The 21,390-nt window shown below is 35.1% G+C and overlaps 1 protein-coding gene across 1 annotated transcript; it reads left to right on the forward strand.

Moving 5' to 3' along the window:
• The first annotated feature begins 827 nt into the window (after positions 1–827).
• On the forward strand, positions 828–16,384 carry LOC140144063 (uncharacterized). The gene is made up of 2 exons (XM_072165896.1): positions 828–2,275; positions 16,123–16,384. The coding sequence occupies exons 1-2, from the start codon at positions 828–830 to the stop codon at positions 16,382–16,384; spliced, it is 1,710 nt and encodes a 569-aa protein (XP_072021997.1).
• Positions 16,385–21,390: the final 5,006 nt, after the last annotated feature.

The following is a 21,390-nucleotide window of genomic DNA, read 5'->3' on the forward strand; positions in this document are numbered from 1 at the left end:
TTCATTGCCAGTTAGAACTATAAAGATTTAGCTATGTTTCTTTGGATAAAACAAGATACTTTTTAATTCCCACAAATAATTTGTCTTGTATTTTTCTTTTGGAATATTGGCACTCAATGCTGCGCACACGACAACAATAACCTTGAATTGTAAAATCCAATAGTTAGCCTCTCGCCATGGCATTCAAATATTGGCGTAAACTCTATTTACATTTACAGGCATTTACATTCTCTATACCTCATAAATCATATTTACACAAAAAATTGTACAAATCATTTTTGTTGTCTATGTCAATATAAATCAAGCAAGCATGATAATCCATTGCTACGACTTCGTCATCAACATCGCAAAGAGACAAGCATACCGGCACGATGGCGTGCTACTGTAGCTGTATATTAAAGCAGGTCAAAGAGTGCGAGCACGTGTGATGCAGTTTGGTCACATCAACTAGTAGTTAAACAACTGCTAAAGCTAACACAATATCAAGTATTCTTCAAATCTTCAAATCGCCGGTAGTGTGATAAAATAACTGTTTCATACCTGTAAACGTGAAATTGATGTCTTCAACTGAACGCAAGATTGCTCCGTGATGTATATACAAGACTTATCGTATAGCGTAAACACAGTATCACGTTTCATTTGGTGCGTCTATTTTCTGTAACTATTAATAATTTAGAGATTGACGGCAATGCTTGACATATTTTTTTCAAATTTGGTCGCGAAGTTGTTGACAATAACTCGGTTCGTTGAAAAGTTTGAGCAAAACTAGACTGCGACGAACGAATTGAATTTGTACGTTTCTTGTGTAGTAAAATAATCTTGCAAAGATGGGTAAGAAAGCAAAGCAACCGCGACGTGATGAAGAATGTCCTGGTGGATATACCCTAGATACAGTCAGCGTGACTTCATCGCTTGCACTAGAGACATTTGAGAAGCGTAAGATGCGGCAACTAGTTGATGATATCCTCCAATCTCGCTCATCAAGACAATATTTGAAGATGTTGAGTTATCAATTGATACCATTGATAGCCTTGGTAGTGACGTGCAGCATACTATTGGCACAATCTGCTTTGATACATAGCAGCGCTAGATTGCTTCAAACAGTCGTGGAGGACAATGACAATATTGGTCGATTTGTCATCTCATTACAGGTAGAACGTGGACTCACAACGACTTATCTCAGCTCGAATCGTACCCAAACTTACATTTATGAGGAACTGCTATCAGCTCAAAGGAACACCGATAAAGCATTTAGTTTAATCAATAGCTGGCCCGATACGACGTTAGATGTAACATATGATGAGTATGTATTGGATAAAACTAGCGTGGAACATAAAATACGACAGCACAGGGAGCGTGTTAATCAAACGAGGTATACAAAGTTCCAGCCTGAGAATTGTTTTGCAGAAAACATTCATTTTTACAGTAATATCAATAAGGGTTTAATTGAGGCTAACATTATCGCGTCGCGACAATTAGAAGCCAGTGTCTGGTACCAGTTAATCGCTAAGCAAAGTCTGCTTCTAGCAACGGATTTTTATGGAATTGAGAGAGCTTTAGGATCGGTGTTTTATATTCAATGTGCTTTAAACGTTGAAAACTTGATTTGGTTTAGAACTGTACGAACTCAAGGTGAAATGATGCTGAGTCAAGCTTTCAATTATGACTATAAAGTCAGAACAGAATATAACGATCATTTGATGCGGGTTGATGTTAACAATGCTCATATCCAAGTGGAACGAATGCGAGCAGAGATTTTGAACAACTCGGATGTATGTGTGACAGGAAAAACGGATAACATTGAGACCAAATCACTCGAATGGTTTAACAATAGTACACGGCTCATCAATATCTTATCTGATGTTCGAAGCGAAATTAGCAATGATATTTCGAGATATGTAGACGAGACAAAACAAAGCACGTTTCGAATGATTATTTTATATTCATTAACTGCTACAATGACTCTCTTGGCGTGTGTTACTTTAAGTATCTTTCATGCAAGGAAATCACACACTCTATTGTCTTCAATAAGCTATTATGCTAAAGATTTAAGCGAAAAGAAAACTGAATTGGCGTCAGAGAAGAAGCTGACATTAAGGCTTGTATATCAGCTGATTCCAAAAGGAGTCGCGAAGCAGTTGCAGGCGGGGAAGTCAGTGGAGGCCATGGTGTTTGAGGAAGTGACTATATACTTTAGCAACATTGAAGGATTCACTAATTTTGCTGCGAGAAGTACACCAATGCAAGTCATCAATCTTCTTAATCAGTTATATAGGTAAGGTCAAAAAGAAGTTTACAGTCATCTTTGTCGAATGTTCCATAATCCGCCATAGGGAAAATGTTATGCCGTTTCTAAATGTTGGCATTACCCTACCGTTAACCGAACCGACACCATAGCTCTGTAAATCCTAATGTAATTTCATTCTATCATTTCATCTGTTAAAGGAGGATTTCGTGGTCCTAGCGTGCTCTTTTTATGACATTTTTCAGTAGATATCCACGAAAAAAGCTTATTTCCAAAATTTCAGTTGATTCCGATTTTGCGTTTGCGAGTTATGCATGATTATGTGTATTACACTGCTCCATAGACAATGTAGTTGTAATTTCGTTCTGGTGCACCAGAACGAAATTAAAATTTGGCGATATTTTTGCTAAACGAATTAATCTGCAAGAAATATTTGGTACATAAACATTATGTAGCCAGAGGTATCCAGTGGTGTAAAAATCTCAACTTTTTTGGGAAAAGTGGGGATGAGGCTGTGGATCACGAAATGCCCCTTTAAATCATTTGAAGTCGTATTCAATCACTGTTCGTAGTATCTCTGTGCGTGGCTTGTATGAACATGAAGTACGAGCTAGATCTCATACGGCCCTTACGTATTAAGGATTGAGTTCAACACCCATGTCTACCAATGTTTAATAGCATGAGGTGTTAGGAGAGACCCTCTAGATCACTGCTAGTTGGGTAGTGGACTCAAATCATAGGGTACGTTTTTAACTAGAGGTCACGAAAGGTCACACAGGAGTAAATCATTGAAAATGATTCGATCTTGTTGAAAGATATATTGAATTACTCGTCTGATGACATAATAATCATAGGCCAATAGGTTAGGATATCTACAACCCCTATCGTTATTTAGACCCTCGTCTAGGAAGTGAAATCCACCCCCCCCCCCCTCCTCCTAGGGATTTTTGGAGACAAATGTTTTTGAAAACCTTACCCAAATGGAAATTGAAATCAGATTGTCTGCAAAAATGTCGACCCTGGGTTAAGCGGTGACGGCGCTTTTTTTTTCAAAATGGCCACCAGAATCCCATATAATGGCATTTTAATAGCAATTTGAAGTTATTGTGAGATTTATTTTTTTTTTATTTGTAGATATAGTGTAATATTGACTCATTTTTTGTAAATGAAAAACAATGATAGAGAGCGCTTTTTCAAAATGGCCTCCAAAATGCCTTAAAATCCCATATAAGGTTCATTTAAATAGCAATTTGAACTAATTGTGAGATTTTTTATTTTATTCTTTTTGCAAATGGTGTAATATTGACTCAAGCCCCCTTCTGTGACTGAAAAGCTGTAATAGAGTGTGCTTTTTGACAAAAATGGCTGCCAGAATGCCTTTAAATGACTCAAATGTACTACAAATCTAGCTATTTTTAAAGTTATTACCATAGCCTTTGTGTAATTTGCACTTAAAATGATTAACATTTTATATATTTATTTCTTCTTTTTCTCAACAAGTCATAGACTAGAAATATCATGCACTACTATCATGAAAACCAAATTGGCGAAGTGATTTTGGTAGCGATTTCTCGTTGTTCACTGAGAGAGTTGACCGTACTTGCCGGAACGTGATTGGGCTTGGGTTAGGGCTTCCGGCAAATCATAGTCACTCTCTTACAAAATCAAATTTCGCGCGATTTTGCTCGAAGGTCAAAATGGTCCGTGACAGGCAATAAACTTGACGGACATAAAGTATTAAATATATCGTATTTGCCGGAATGGGTTTGGGTTAGGGTTTGGGTTAGGGCATCCGGCAAATCATAGTCACTCTCTTACAAAATCAAATCTCGCGCGATTTTGCTCAAAGGTTATGATACGATTCCAGCTTGTCACGGACCAATTCCGTTTAGCTGTGACTTGCAATAGCTTGGCGGACATAAAGACGTCGGATCTAGCGCTATTGTCGACTAATGTGGACGCGCTGACGGATTAGCAGAACAATTTTAATTGCATCGGACATAAGCCTAGACAAAATATTACTGGTAATAACTGCATATGTAAACACAGCTGGAGTTTCTGCTTTTGAATTGCATTTCGCAAACTCTCTAAAGCTGTGTTCACACATGCACTTATTACCGGTAATATTTTATATAGGCTTATGTCCGATCGAATTAAATATTTCCGCTAATCCCTTAGCGCGTCCACATTTGTCGGCAATTATAGCGCTATACGCTGTCGAAGTTACGTAATAATCGGATTAACTACCATAGCAATAGGTGAATCATGATAATAACTTGCACCTGTAAGATTAGTATCTTTGAAAAGACCAGTATTGTATTCAATCTATATGTTCAAAATTGTTTTCATCTATTGCTATGGTAATTAATCCGATAAATTGCGTAACTTCGCCAGCGTATGTCCGACGTGTTATGTCCGATAAGCCTATTACCGGTCATAAATCCCTCCTTTCTACATGAGCATCATCAGAAAATTTAACCCGATTTTAAATGTTTTCAACTGAAAATTCACTTTCAATAAACGCCCCTCTTTAGAAAAAAAATTACAGACTATGCGGTAGGTATGTCATGTAAGAAAAATGCAAATTCAAAAGTTCCAAAATTCAGATCAATTTTGTATTTATGTAGGTTCTATTATTATTATTATTATTATTATTATCATTATTATTATTATTATTATTATTGTTATTGTTTTATTATTATTATTATTATTATTATTATTATTATTGTTATTATTATTATTATTATTATTATTATTATTGTTATTGTTATTATTATTATTATTATTTTAGTTTGACAAAGTAGTCCCATTTTACAGTAGACTTAGCTCTATATCGCATTTTATACATGTAGGCCCTATAATGGTGGACATCTTTGAAAAAATGACAAAAATAAAAAAATAACAATGACTCCCATCATCATGCTATTTTGTTCTTGGGGGGGGGGGGTCCCAAATTTACAAAAAGTCGGCTTCAATAAAATTGCGACCTCCCCTATTTCGTCAGCAAATATTTTATGACCCCCCCCCACCGTTTGCACCCCCCACCCCCCCAAACAGGCATCAGTCTTTTGGAATAAAATAAACACACTATCTGTAGTCATGTTGTGTTGTGACTCCCTACATTTTGGTCATCAAAAATATTGTATGACACCCTCTATTTTTCTTTCCGTATATTTGGGACCCCCTAATCATCTTATAAAATCCAATTACATGCCTTTCTGTTATCATGCTTATGGCTTAATAAATGTCATCTCCATCTACTTCCAGGGCCATACCCCCCCCCGGGCCCTCTGGAGGGTTTACATTTGCTCCCCCCCCCCCCCCCTAGAAACTCGTGTAGGTCATCCCAATAAGGATGGTCAATTGCTCCTGCGCCTGAACTTTTTACCCGATGGAGAGTTTTCAGTGCCTTTATCTTAGCATGTATCTGCTCCCCGACCGTATGGGGAATCCCCCTTGTCATGTATAGCGTGGCTATCTCCTCCCGAAGCTTTTTTTTATCCCAGAAATAATTTCCGTGTCTCTCCAAATTTTGAGGATAGCCAATGTTCCATTGTCATTCAAATTGACCCCTCTATTGCGTTTATTTATATTAATATTTGCAGCTGCAGCCATGATGACATCACGCAGTAAATTACTCTGCTCAGTGGCGTAGATTTCTTTTTGACATTGGGGGATGGAGTTGGAAAAAAAATTCAAGTATAGTCAATCCAGCACCTTTTTGCGACAGAATAAGTTTTTGGTTCAATTGTGCGCGAAGCGAGCGAAAATTTTTTTTTGCTATTTTGAAGCTAAACTAATTAAATAATAGTGTAAAAGTAGAATAAATGCGCGCGAAAATTTGCACTTTGGGGGCAAAAAATGGGCAAATATGAGGTTAATTTGGTCAGAAACCCATTATCAGGCGTCAAAATGGGGGGGGGGGGTGATTGTATGGACCATCCCCCTGGCAAAATATTGGGGGATTTATCCCCCCCCCCCTCCATCCCCCCGGATCTACGCCTATGACTCTGCTTAAAATTTTGCGCGAGTGATATACTCACAGTTATATCCGACAGCCCAATAGTGCTGCATGTCCACACGTAATTACTATTACCGGACGTAACGTTTCGATCGGTCTTAACAGCTCTTAACCCTGGTCATCTTCAGCCTTAAATTTTCAGATTTAAAGCACATTACGTCGGATATAGTAATTTTTTTATATCCAACGCTCATTCACACTGCCACTTATATCCGATACTATTACCGACGTAATTTAAGTCCGACTGTGTGAACAAATTGTCGGATTTAAAGCACATTACGTCGGATATAGTTATATCCAACGCTAATTCACACTGCCACTTATATCCGATAATATTACCGACGTAATTTAAGACCGGTAATAAGTGATTTAAGTCCGACTGTGTGAACACGACTTAACACAGTTGTGAATACTCTCAATCATCTGGGAATCGTAAACGAGAGACAAGATTAAATCTAGTCAACCAGATAACATACCTTGAGCAACCAACGTTGTGGTTAGAACTACACTTTTCAGTTGGTTGTGATGTTAAACACCTTCGGGAGTTTCGGGACTCAAGGTGTTTAACATCACAACCCAGCTGAACGTCAGTGGTTCTGGCCGCAACGTTGGTTGCTCCAAGGTATATTTATCTGGTTGACTAGATTTAATCTTGTCTCTCGTCTCTCTCTAACAAAGTCAATGCGTTCAATAATTATTCCTGTTACATCACTACTTTACGGCGGATTGAGTATTCTAATCCTCGTCTTTGCAAACTCGTTTGCTCTTCTGCAAACGCTTTTAAAGCTTTTATAGCCGTGTTCACACGGTCGGACTTAAGTCACTTACTACCGGTGATAAGTCACTATTACCAGTTGTAAGTCAGTTATTACCGGTAATAACTCACTTATGTCCGACCGTGTGAACACGACTTAACTTTACTCTTGAAATCGTATTATATTTCATCCGAATCATTCATTGATCTTTTTATATGATTGTTGAGTTTTTGAAATTATCATTGTTCACGCATACTTATTTTATGTTCCGGTCATCATAACAATTTACAATGTGTGTCATTCATTAAAATTAAATGGTATTTATGACATCCAGGATTTAACTGTCCTATACAGCTGCACTCGTTCCGATTAAAAGGAACCTACTAAATTATCTAGTGCATTTATAATTGCTGCTTTTATTGCTGTTGTTGCTTAGAACTTCTAGAAATGAAGAGATTAAATTTGTTTCCAAAAGGGATTAAACCATTTTTTTTTCTTGTACATAGCTGTTGTACTTGGATTAAGTTTATTTTCTGCCCAACGAAGGTACCATATGATGGTTTACGGAAGAATAATGTAAAGCTATGTGGAACATTATGAGAAAGTATTATAAACATCTCAAAAAAGTAACTACCCCCTCCCTTAAATAATGGCCATTATTCAACAACGGGCTATTGTATTATAAATCTGTAAAATGCGTTGGAAGCGGAATTTATTTCTGCGCATTTTGATACCTCATTTGATACGATCGCTTAGAAAACAATAAAACACTAATGTAGTAAGGTCCAGATTTGAAAGTTGCACTTATATACAATACAAAACACTCAGATATCATTACACAGATTCCATTCCATTATACTAGGCATATCACCTCAAAAATAATCGCAGCAGAAACATGTTATTTAATGTTCCTACATTATTGAGCTTTATTAAAGAAAAAAAAAAAAAAAAACAGAATTGAAATCGGTCAATGCATTGTGACGTAGTGTCAATTTAAAGATGCTCGTAGATGGAATGAAATCCTGCCACAAATGGCTGTAATGACAAAATTGGCACATTTTAAGATTTTGAAGATATATTTGGACGCTTGCTTGAAAAAGCAGCGTTAATTTAAATATCACATGTTAAATGCATATCTTTCCTGACTTCGTTACAGAAAACAAAATTAAAAAATCTATCATTGAATAATTATAATAAATTAACCAAATATACTATTTTAGCAATTTCGGCCAATCTGCAGACAAATTAAATCTCCAAAAATGACTAAGTTCAGCTAATTAATATGCAAAATTGATGCCAGTAGAAAACCGTACATGATATAAAGATGCGGGTTTTTTCGCACACATATGTATACAAAGTTCTTTCAATTGATAACAAAAAATACACAAAAAGTAATTAATTATGCAAATTAGGTAATTACAGCTAATTATGTATTTATGATATTATTATGCAAATTAGGCATGAGTAATTTTAGGTTTTTTTCAATATTTAATGAACGTCTGTTCATTCATCATAAATTTTTTAATTATGATCCTGTTATGAGGTTGAATAAATGAACTGCAGTTAATTATTTAAAAACAATACAAAAAAATAAAAAGTTTGACATTTTGACGGTGTCTGGAATATAATTTTCATTTTTACTGTAAACATGGTATGTGTCACCATTACTCAAAGCCAAGTCCGAAAAGTAAAAATTAAAATTCAGTTGCAATGAGACTTTAAATTAACATTTTGTCATCTGGATTAACATGGGAGGATAATCGGTAAAAGCAAAAGCCATTTTACTGTACCGCGTATACAAAAATAGTATGGCCTTTGGACACACACAATGGCTTAGAGCTATTGTGGTTTGGAAAATTACTCCCTAAAAATATCATTGATTAATGTTTTGCTTCAACTAGTTTTAGGAAGTGTTTCATTCGTTGTCGACGAAATTAATTTACATGCTAAGAAAGATTAGTATTTCAGCTAAATGGTGGTAGTTCCTTTACTTCAATAGGCCTATATTTACTGATTTATGAGCGATCTTCAAAAATCCATAAAAACAGGCAGTAGCTCTTAAACAAAACAATATTTTTATTTAAGGACTGATGTTAGCCTCGGAAAGGCTTCACACACCATATATTAAAAATTTAAACAATTTGGATAAATGAAGCATATGAAGAAATTCATTTATCGACATGGATGTTTTCTAAAATTGGCCAAATTTGAAGCGCGCCCTTTTCAATTCACTGTTATGCTTGCATGCACAGTGTAGCAGAATTATTGTGCAGCCACTGTGACATACCTAATTATACTGAATACAAAATCAATACAATTTACTGCAACTTTCAAATCTTGGGTTACAGTGATAAATGTACGTTGTGACGTCAATATTTAGTCAATTGCTATAAATGACGTGTCAAAATGTGCAGAAATAAATTCGGCTTCCGACGCATTTTTCAGGTTTGTAATGCAAATGTCCGTTTTGAATAATGTTCATTATTTAAGGGGGTTAGTTACTTGTTTATATGAGAAAGTTTTTAGCACAAATCCTCACATATATACATGACAGTCATTGAAAACAATCACTGGTATTTAAATAGGTTTAAAAACCTTTTTTAATCCTAAATCTTTGTTAATATCAGATTATGAGAGAAAACTGCCAGTTTTAACAGTGATAAATGTACGTTGTGACGTCAATATTTAGTCAATTGCTACAAATGACGTGTCAAAATGTGCAGAAATAAATTCGGCTTCCGACGCATTTTTCAGGTTTGTAATACAAATGTCCGTTTTGAATAATGTTCATTATTTAAGGGGGTTAGTTACTTGTTTATATGAGAAAGTTTTTAGCACAAATCCTCACATATATACATGACAGTCATTGAAAACAATCACTGGTATTTAAATAGGTTTAAAAACCTTTTTAATCCTAAATCTTTGTTAATATCAGATTATGAGAGAAAACTGCCAGTTTTAACAACTTTTCCATATGTTTTTGAAACAATACCAACTTGCATGAATACACAGAATATCCCAATAATTTTTTTTTTAAATGAGCACATATTCAACATTGTGCTTTAAAAATAGTGAATTATGCTCAAATTTTTATAATATACCTACAGTGAAATAGCCTTGTAAACTAACCTGGCAACACCAGCCAAAACCTCTTTAGAAATGTCTACTGTTTGCGGATTATACGTTTTAGATTGGAAAAATGACTGAATCTAAGTTGTTTTTAAGAAAAAAATGGGGTGAAGTGAATCTGGGTTGTTTTTAAGGAAAAAAATGCGGTGAGGAAATGCGTTGTTTTAAGCAAATTGATCGCGTGCACAATTGGAATAAATGAATATCAAAAATGAATAATAATTAAAATAATTTATGTATATGATTTCAGTCGTCAACGATCTCTTTATGCACCTGTCAATTGCAACCCTGGCACCTGGGTACCAGGGAAAGACCCGAGACTTGACATCATGTAACCCAGGATGTTACTCAAAATATGTTCCGGGGGTGTTGGCCCGGATTTGTTATAAGAATTGACGTCGGCAAAGGTCCTTTAAAACCGGGCGGGGACTTACTCGGGGTTTTCAAAACAGTAAAATGAGAAATACCTGCTGCCTTTAACCATGTTAACTCCCTGTAAAAAGACTAGTTTGCGTCTGACGTCAGGGCAAAGGCGCGACGTGATTGGTTGCTGACCTGCGCAGTACAGCATTTTTGGTCTGGTTGACAGGACGTCATACGCAAACTAGTCTTTTTATTTCGGTCTTCAATTATAGTAGATACATCAGATAATATTATTTTCCCATAAACCCTCTTTTCATTGATCAACGCATAAGGATTTATATTAAATAAATGTGGCGTCGTCGTTGTGGTCCGATGGTTCAATTAAAAAAGGACTCTATAAAGTCTATTGCATTGATATGGTTCAGCTCCAAAATGGCACTGTTTCTTCGTGTTTTTGGTTTGATTTTGGTTGTGGTATCAGTGTTCACGGTTGTTTGATGGCATGTAAAACAGTCACTTTTAAAGAAAAGTTGAACAATGATGGCGCTATTTATCTTAAATCTTGTTTGCATTTTTTCAAGGGGTAGACACTTTTATAATGGTAATAGAACATCAGCAAAAAGAATAACAAATGACAAGGGAATTTTCAAAAAAACTTTATATCATGAATGAAAGGTATAACTCATATTATTTTTGCTAATTAATTTAAAATATATGTAAATTTGCACACAAATGTACAATTTATAGAATAAAAATTACCACAAAAAAGCAAAAAATTTGAATAATTTGATATAGAAACGAGAATCTATGTTAAAAATTGCTACAAAATATGTTTGTAGATATAGTTTATTAGTTTGATAGCTGTTGGTATTGAACGTGCGTGTGAATTAATCCATATGTGCGTGAATTAATTGTAGTGGGGGTGTGTGGGGAGGGGGGTAAATTAAGGTGTGTGTGTGTGCGAATTGTTGCCAATACGTCCCTCTCATAACTCTATAATATAAATTAGATGGATAAAGCTCATAAATGTACAAAGTAGGTTAGAGTTGGGTTCAGAATCGTGAACTAGTAGTACTTACTTTATGAAGATGAGTAATAATGGTTTACAAAGAACAGCTTGAGTGACCCTCAAAAGTAATGTATATTTTCCTGTAATTTGGTACACGTACGGTATGTACATGTAGTCTCGTACCCAGGCCGATCCTACCAGGGGAACTGGAGGAAAGGTGAATTTTGGCGCTCCCTTCAACAGCCCGAAAAGGTCGTCCAACTGTTTTTCGATTTAACTAGCGTTAAATGTCATTGGACCTCGACCATTGCCCAAAAAAGGGCAACAGAATCAAGAAGATAATATTAAATCGCATGGCAGACTGAAACGGTTACAGGCAGATCGTTTGTCCGACTGTTATTAGTCCGAAAAACCAATTAGGGTTGTTATTAATGAACCCTTATCCTTACCCTAACCCTATACTTTGATCAGCTCGTAATTGGCGGGAAAAGTTAGGGTTTTTACCACTACGGCGAAAAACAGACCCACGTTATTAAGAGTGATATTACTTAAACTATTAATTGGTCTATATTTTGCGTGTTAAAAAATTATATTAAGTATAGGACTAGAATTAATATTTTGGGCTGCTTCTGGCGATATAGCATAAAACAATTCTTGGGCTACATTGATTTAAACGTACGCTGTGACGTCAATATTTAGTCAATTGCTAAAAATAAGGTGTCAAAATGTGCAGAAATAAATTCTGCTTTCAACGCATTTCACAGATTTGTAATATATTCACCCGTTTTTGAATAATGGTCATTATTTAAGGGGGGTTAGTTACTTTTTTTGAGATGTTTATTACGCACTGTACAACAGTCTCAGTTCATTTTGATTTAGTTAAACAAATATTTTAAGTAAAAGTATTAATGGGGCTAGGGTAGGCTGTGGTGGTATCAACTAAAGGGTTCAAAAGAAATAACTCCCCCCCTAAAATTACAAAACATTTCTTAGCATAACTTGACATACATTTGGTTGATTTGAAAAATTTAAAAATCTGTAAATAGAGGAATCTTTTTGCTACCCTCCCAACTTCCTTTTTTTGGAAAATCCTTTTTTGTTGATTAAAATTTATCACATTTTCCAAAAATGATGCTTTCAGAAAAAGTTGCACTTTTCAACATCCTATACATGTAATGTACAAAAATGTTCTCGATGTCAACGTGATCAATGTTTTGATTGATTTAATTGTTAGTTAATTTTCTTAAATTTTGTGTATCCGATTACTCAGTCACCCATGCAATCATCTTTCAGTGTAAAACAATGATTCATCGACATGAATTTTAACATGAATGGGGTTTTCAGTCGGTGCTTCAAAAATGGTAAAATCACTATAGCAGTAGAAATAAGGTTTGTAGTGTGATGCTTATTTCTTTCGTTGGCTAGAAGAGATGAAAAATTTACTTGCAAATGGTAGACAGAAACGGTTGCAAAGATCTATAGCAACGAATCTCTTGAATAAAGGCGTACATAACAAAGAAGAAATGGCCAACAAAGATTGGAGGTTGGAAGTCAGCATCCAGCCAATTAACTGCATGCAGCCAATCTCTTGTGGCCACATCATGAGTGTTACACCTTTATCCAAGAAAGCCATAATTTTAAATCAAAATGCAAGATGCTTTGACTGACCCAATACAGGTAAATGTTCATCATTTTGGTCAAATTTATGCGTGGAGAGCTCATTTCTCCTTCCTAGTGATTTTATCATTTTGAAACAACTGATGATTAAAAACATCAAAGAAAATCTCATTTTACATCAAAATTAAGTTTAACAAATCTTTCTTTTGCACTGAATGATGGTTGCATGGGTGCCTGAAGGATCAGAGACAGAATGGTGAAGGAAAAAACAAGAATTAAATCAACCATAACATTAATATCGAGAACGTTTTGTACAAAATGTGGTAAAGTGCAACTTTTTCTGAAAGCATCATTTTTGGAAAATGTGATTATTTTTGACCAAAAATATTGCTTTTGCAAATGAAACAACTTTGGGAGGGTTGAAAAACGATTCCTCTATTCATAGTTTTTTGAATTTCTCAAATCAACAAAATAAATGTCAAGTTATGCAAAGAAATGTTTTCTAATTTTAGGGGGGGAGTTATTTCTTTTGAACCCTGTATTTATGCTATTAACCGATCATGTTTATAACTATGCTTTTTAAAAGCTGTCAAAGATAAACAAAATATGTATAAGCCGGGGTACAATAAATTCGAGTATAATAATTATATCAAGAGCCATGCTTCTGGATATCGTTTGATGTCAAATAATATACCATTTTGAAGCTTATGATATATATATTATATAAACACGAAATAAAACAAAATTGACAGGGGTCGACTTTACGGCTCATTCGTGGTAACAAAACTTTGCTTTAAATCTGGCGCAGTACCGTCAATATGTTCATATTGATAGAATAAAAGAGAAGAGTAAAGACGGGAATCTGAAAAAAAAAGTATATTAATGAATGGAACGATAGTTGTTGTTTAATGGTTTGTGGAATGATGTGGGGCCGTAGTGGTCAGCGACAACCTGTAAAGTGTGCTGAGGCTTGTGGATCAACGTCTAGGCGTTGTGCCTGTGCGTAGCGCACTATAAATCACTGCGCTTTTTGTTCTTTTTTTTAGTAATAACAATCAACAAGAATCGTTAATTAAGAACACATTCATATAATAAATCGAATTATATATGCAAACACACTTCTTTACCATCTCTACGTGGTTGTATATTTTTTCCTATTTAAAACAAATCGTGGTAAAAAGCAATTTATTTAAAATCAGTAGCGAGAAGTTGGCTTTCGCTTACTCTTATTATTTTACACTCGAGCGGATGCAACTGTTGTTTTTAACATGTTTAATAAAGTTTAATAATAATCCTTTGTCACTTTATTAAACCTGTTGGGTGATGATCATTGATTCTCCTTCTTAATTCCAATGATTATTACAATTTAATGAAAAAAATATATATTGAATATTGCTTGTTATTGCTTATTGCCGACTTTATCGTATGACGCATCACAGTAGATACATTGCGATTTCCAAACGTAGGCATCGGACTTACGTTGATTTATTCAAAACCACTCTCCTGTATCAAAGCGAGGTCACGTATTTAGCTATTTTTGAAGATATTCCACGTGCGAAATCGACGTAGATACATCGTTGAAAATGCACAAAATATGTCCATTTCACAATATGTTAAAGACAGTCAAAGATAATGAACATACGAAGGAAAGTCTAAGTATTATTATGATCCTTTTTGTTTGTAACAAATCATTATAATTAAGGTACAGCGATGTGTTAAAAATTGACTAAATTTAAACGCAATATTCATACGCAGAGATTGCCCATTGAAATGTGTGTGATACTTTGCGTACAAAAAATGACATTGCGATTTCCCATTTTGGATTCCAACGTAGTATAAAACGCAGATGCTACGTTGAAATATGCTGATTTTACCTCATGTCGAAGTTCATGCAACGCACCCAATTTTCAGGACGAAAAAATCTCATTTTGAAAGTAAAGTCATGATATATGGATGTAGTGATCTTTAATCTACCAAAATATATGTTTTTGGGCAACTATAATATTTGGGGAGCACAAAAAAAACCAAGTTTAATCAGCATGTTATATCAAAATTTTAGTCAAAATCAAAAGCGGCTTGTTTGAATTAGGCACAGACTCAGTAGCCTGCACTTACTGTTATTTTTTCAATCACTGTGCCCTCTATCGACCTAGATTAGATTAGATCAAATATTATAGCCTTTATTCCAGCCGACTTGTTCTCCTTCGTGACGAATGAGCACAATCCAGTTAGGAACCGAGACTAGCAATATTTAACACCGTATTAACGTACGTGAAAACGTACGTTCCACGTGTTGCGTTTGGAACATCACAATCTCTCTAGTACCTATACGAAAGTACTAATATTACGCACTGTACAACAGTCAAAGATAAACAAATATGCATTAGCCGGGGTACAATAAATTCGAGTATAACAGTATGTTTTCAAAGTACCCAGCTGAATATAATATTTTATGCGCAGATGATGTGCACGAATAATAAAAAAAATAAAGTAATAAAGTAATAAAGTAATTAATTTATTTATTTATTTATTTATTTATTTATTTATTTATTTATTTATATATTTATTTATTTATTTATTTATTTACAAATTCAAAGTATAGACCTCTGGAAAAGGCAACCGTTACTAATAGTTTCACTTACGATCATTGGGTATACCGATCATCAGACAGATAATTTGTCATGGTTTCAACTTAACAAATATGTGTATACATTCTGTGGTGTCAAAATTATGACAAACCGAGCCATTCCAGCACAGCCTCTACTCCAAAAGTAGTCGAAAGTGCTCAACCATTATAAATAGTGGGGGCGTAATATAACAAGTATTATTTTTAAGGTGACTAACTTTGGAATTAAAAGTACTCTACGCTCACCTGTAATGGGTTTGAGCACTTTTAATAAATAAATACTTTAAAAATAATACTTGTTATATTTTTTTTTTCCATTTATTTATTTATTTATTTATTCATTCATTTTATTTTCAGCATATGTGATAACTGTATCGACAAACATGAAGTATATAAGGTAGAAACAGTTGGGGACGCATACATGGTAGTGTCAGGTATACCGGAACCAACCAATAGTCACGCATTTGAGATAGCATCCATGGCAGTAGAGTTACTACAAGTCACAGAAAAGTTAGACATTCCGTATTTCCGAGACGAGACCATTCAGTTTAGAATTGGTATTCACACAGGTAAGGTCAACGGTTCATCATCTCTCATCTCTGCGCAAGTGTTTTCTTAAACAACGTTTTATTTCAGTCCTTCAGTATTATCAATAGCATTATATTAGTTTACTTCAATACTAAAATGAATTCTGTTCAGCACGTAGGGTCGGTTCATAGTGAATATTCGAAGGCGAATATTCGGCTTCGAATACTTTTTGTGACGTCAAAATATATACGGCAACGAATAAAATATGAGTTGGATCGGATTAAATATCGCTCAACTGATAGCGAGATACTATTGATTTATATGAAAGGCTCGAGGTCACCTGAATATCGTTCGACGAACGATGATTTCAAAAATCCCCAATGATTTTGACATGCTCTCAAGACTGCAAACCCGATTCTGCCATTTTTAATTCGCGGACCTATTTTCTCAATAATTATAAAATGCGACTTTTTTGTAAAAATGCGACGAATTTATGTATAGGCTTTCCACTTTTATTTTAATAAGCTATTTAATTCGCCACTCTTTCTGATTAATAAGTCTAAAGACCAGCCCAAAATACCTCAAATAGTTTCTGTATTTTACCGGAACAAATGGCGCATTGATTTAGTGGTGTGCCCCCTTATTAGTGCGGTAAAAGCGTACCCATTTTTATATGATACTAGATTTCGCGGTTCTCGGGCCGGGCGCTTCTCGTGTCGTGATAGGCCTATTTCTAATTACCCAAACTCGTTATCCAGTAAGGGACTATTAAGACGTCCAGGAAAAGGAAAATGCCTGGCATGAGGCAATAGCATTCCAATGCTGTAGTGATGGTACATGTATAAAGTAAATTATGATATTTAGGCTTACAAAACATAACCTAAATGTACAAGTGAATGTTTCCATATTAACGTAGCTCTATTTAAATCGACTGATGCAGGAAAAAAAGTCTAACTCCAAATTCAGATTTATGCCTCCACCCCGGTTCAGAGGATGATTTAAGCACTTCCCACCACGCCACTGTGTTGACTTGCGGTTAGCACAGCTGTGTGAGTGAACATGACACCACTGCTCGCACATTGCATTGACGGGCATGGTTAAATTTGAATTTGGACTGATATATTTACAATAATGCTAGCCGATTTCACATTTTATGTTACCTACAGAAGGTGAATTATCCTTTATGCATACATCACTTTTGTTCTGAAATCGACCAAGTAATAATGACACACGCACAATATTCTTAAACAACATCTTTTGCACAGAATTCAATGGGATTTGAAAAGTAAAGTGGCAGTTGAAACTCTATAGTGATAACACGTTTGCAGTGCATGATGGGACTTCCTTAAATCATCCTCTGACCCCGGTTTTACATAAATAATGTTTGGCCCCAGTTCTAGATCCCCATATGCATCTGCCCCTGGCAGAGGATGTGTGAGGGTCTGGGGGTGGTAAATCATTGGTTATTGATATAAAAATGCCTTTGCCACGGAGGTTCACCCATTTTTGTCATCTTTTCCGCACTAGCGGAATTCTTGACGTTTTTTGGGGCACCTATAAACGATGTTATTTTGGGCGGAATAAAGATGTAATGCGTTCAGTCAAATTCATAATTATAATTATAATTAATAATTAAGAGGGCAAAATAAGTAACATGTAGGAATGGATATATAGCGCTTTGCAATGAATATCTCCATAAACTATGCAGAACAACCAAAACCACGAGCGTTGGTACCCTATATCATTGTGTGTTCTTTAAAAAAAAATTCTTGTTTATTTCTATAATTTGTGAATCAGGCATTAAAACACACTTAGGCCCTAGCAATGTAGGCCTACACAAGTTCGGAACGAGACTTTTTATCTTTTGACGCGTATTTCGGTCGAATGCCAAAATTGATTGCTCAATGAATCATGAAATGAGAGCAATACTACTTTGATGATACCGATCTCAACTTCTCAAGTGGATATCAGCCAATGAAAAAAGTATTTACCGGAAATATATTTGTGGGAGTTGAATTTTGTTGAACTCGATAGATATATATTTGGTGGGTCACCGTTGGTGGTCTCATATATAACACTTGTGAGGGCTGTCATATTTGTCGTCGCTTCAATCATATCTTATGATATTTATTTATTTATTTATTTATTTATTTATTTATTTATTTATTTATTTATTTATTTATTTATTTATTTATTTATTTATTTATTTATTTATTTATTTAATTATGTATTTATTGACTTATTTATTTATTTTTTATTTATTTATTTATCTATTGCCTCATTCATTTCTTGATTTGCATTGCAGTTGAAACCTGCAAGAAGGTATGGGTCAACCTCCGCGCCGGTTACAGACAGGTCGTAAATGCCCCGAAAAGCAAATCTTTTTGACTCTCAGGGTCGTAACCAGACCTGACCTTCCGGGGGGGCAAGATTGAAAAATTTCCCAATTTCTGATCAAAAGTTTTAGTATTTATGTTCGAGAGAAAGCTCGCTTGCCGCGAAGCGTTAAACGAAAGTAGTAGGCCTATAGATCTTCTTCTCTCTTTCTTTCCCTTTTCTCTTCTCAAGTAGTGAGTCCCTTCCCCTTTTCTCTTCTCTCTCCCCCCTTTTATTCCCTCTTTTTTTTTCTTCTTTCCCTTTCTCTTCCCTCTTTCTTTCGCTTTTTTCTCTTCTCCCTTCCCCTTTGTTCTCTTATTTCCCCTTTCTCTTTCCCCCTTCCCAATTTTTGACTCTTCTTCCAGGGTTTTTGTGTCCGGGGCAGCTTGCACCCCCCGGCCCCCACTGGTTAGGCTACGCCACTGCTCCTATTTAGACCCATTTATACAGAAATTAAATCATGACAATAGTTAAATGGAGTTTACCTAATATGATTTTATTAACTTCGTTAAAGAAATTCTCTAAATTTTGCTTACCTTGGTCAACGGGCAATACTTGTTAACAGTCGGGCAACGCTGTGAATTGTAGAAATATATCTTTCTCCGGTTCATAGTTTTATATTCGAAGCCGCATATATTTTGACGCCCAAAACGTATTCGAAGCCGAATATTCGCCTTCGAATATTCACTTTGAACCAGCCTTAACTCATAGAATATGATCAATAATGATTATTTAATCTCTCGATCTCGAAAACGTGGACCAGTTTAACGCGAGGGATGTCTGAGCAGTGGGTGATTCAATTGAACCCATTCGTGGACAATTTGTCACTATTACTGTAATTATTGCTAAAGTGTACGGGTGTCCAAAAAATAAAGCAAAAACGGCCACTCCAAAGTTGGAATTTTTTTTATTTAATTAAAGCCTAATTGAAGCCATGTGGTGAGATGGTGCATCATTTTTAGTTTTTTACCCTACTATTGGTTTTTTTTAATATGTGCGGGTGTCTAAAACAGAAGCAAAAACAGCCAACTTTTCAGTGGCGGATCCAGGAATTTGGTAAGGGGGAGGGGGCACACTGGAAGTTCTGTCGCCACCATCGCGTCGCGCTTTTGTATGACACGGTGAGGGATGTGCCCCAAAAAGAGAGAGAGTGAGAGACACAGACACGCAAAATGAAGAGAGTGAGAGAGAGAATGAAGATAATGCTTATAGAATTCAGTCGAGATTTCTTAAAAAGATGACATATATGTAACAAAAATATCTCTTCATATTTTATGAAAGTCGTATTATTAAGGGAAAATTTACAAGTATAAGAAGATTTATTTTTTGCCTTTAATTGTTTGAAATGAAGTCCAGTTTAGAGCACCCCGTTAGCAACAAAACTACATATCAATTTTGCTATTGTTACTCTACAGTGCAAATGCTTTTATAGCTTGGATAGATGTATTCTATTTTTATTTACATCATTAGCATTATCAACAACTGTCTTCAAGGTTGATCTATTGTATTTGAAATCCATACACCCCCTATGGAAGACATGACCTTAATCTCCAACATAGGGGAATGTGAATATGGTAACCCAATTTGAGTGTGGAAGATTAAGGTCACGTCTTACATATGGTGTATGGATTTGAACAGGAATAGCCAATTTTGACTAGAAGTAACAATAGCTAATGCAATGGTGAAAATGAAACAAATATAGCTATCTGTCCCTTAAGTGCTTTCAACTGGATTTAAAGGAAGTCTCCGGCAATCACAACATTATGCCTTATATGGAAGAAAAATAATTATCAAGCACGAATCACATAGTTTTAATTAAAACAAACTCATAGTGACCATAAAACGAATAAAACATCAACTCTCAACACGCGATATTAAAATTCCCGGCACCGAAATTGTCGAGTGCAATGACGTCCCAATAATACAATGAAGGCTGACGACAATTGAGCACAAACAATTATTACGTCATTGCACTTAAACTATTTCAGTGCGGGAATTTTGAATATCGCGTGTTGAGAGCTGACTGTTTTTATTAGTTTGTATGGTCAATATGAGTTTATTTTAAATAAAACCATATGATTCGTGCTTGATATTTATTTTTCTAACATATAAGGTATAATGTTATGATTGCCGGAGACCCCCTTTAACTCCATTAATAAACGTCACACTTTCATACTTGTTTTAAATGCAATAGGCTACAACAATATTATGTGACGTGATCAAGCAAAATCAGTCGGGAGTCGGATATATTGATTTTCAGATATAGCCAAAGAAAGACAATAATTTCTCTTGTTGCAATTTGTTTTGGAAACACTTCAACTGTTCATATCTTCGGAACTTACTTTTCAATTTCAACATGGGGTTTCTGCAAAATGTAGCTTTGCAATTGCTTTATACGATCATGTAAAAACCTTATAATTGAATATGCCCGACTTCAGATTGATCACACCCCATTTTCATTATTTTGTCTATATTTTGTCCATACAAATAGAAGGATTACATTACACTGTAATAAAGTGTTTTTTGTTTGTAGAAGAAAGAAGAAATTTCCCTCTGCAATAAGGGGGTGGCATTTTCTTCGGAAGGGTAGGATCATGGTAAAGAAATATTTTTAAATGTTGCTAGGTGTCAAAACAAAAAATATAAGAATAATAAATAAAATATGTAAGATCTTTAAAACAAATGCAAATCTTAATTCCTTTACGGGGGTCAAATTTGGTG

Source organism: Amphiura filiformis, chromosome 2, assembly GCF_039555335.1.
Source record: "Amphiura filiformis chromosome 2, Afil_fr2py, whole genome shotgun sequence".
Lineage (NCBI taxonomy): Eukaryota > Metazoa > Echinodermata > Ophiuroidea > Amphilepidida > Amphiuridae > Amphiura > Amphiura filiformis.

Bases quoted from the DNA above. Each gene is read 5' to 3' on its own strand.
- LOC140144063 (XM_072165896.1), top strand. From the start codon at position 828: ATGGGTAAGAAAGCAAAGCAACCGCGACGTGATGAAGAATGTCCTGGT. The intron at 2,276-16,122 runs GTAAGGTCAAAA...TTTTATTTTCAG, and splicing joins CTTCTTAATCAGTTATATAG to CATATGTGATAACTGTATCG.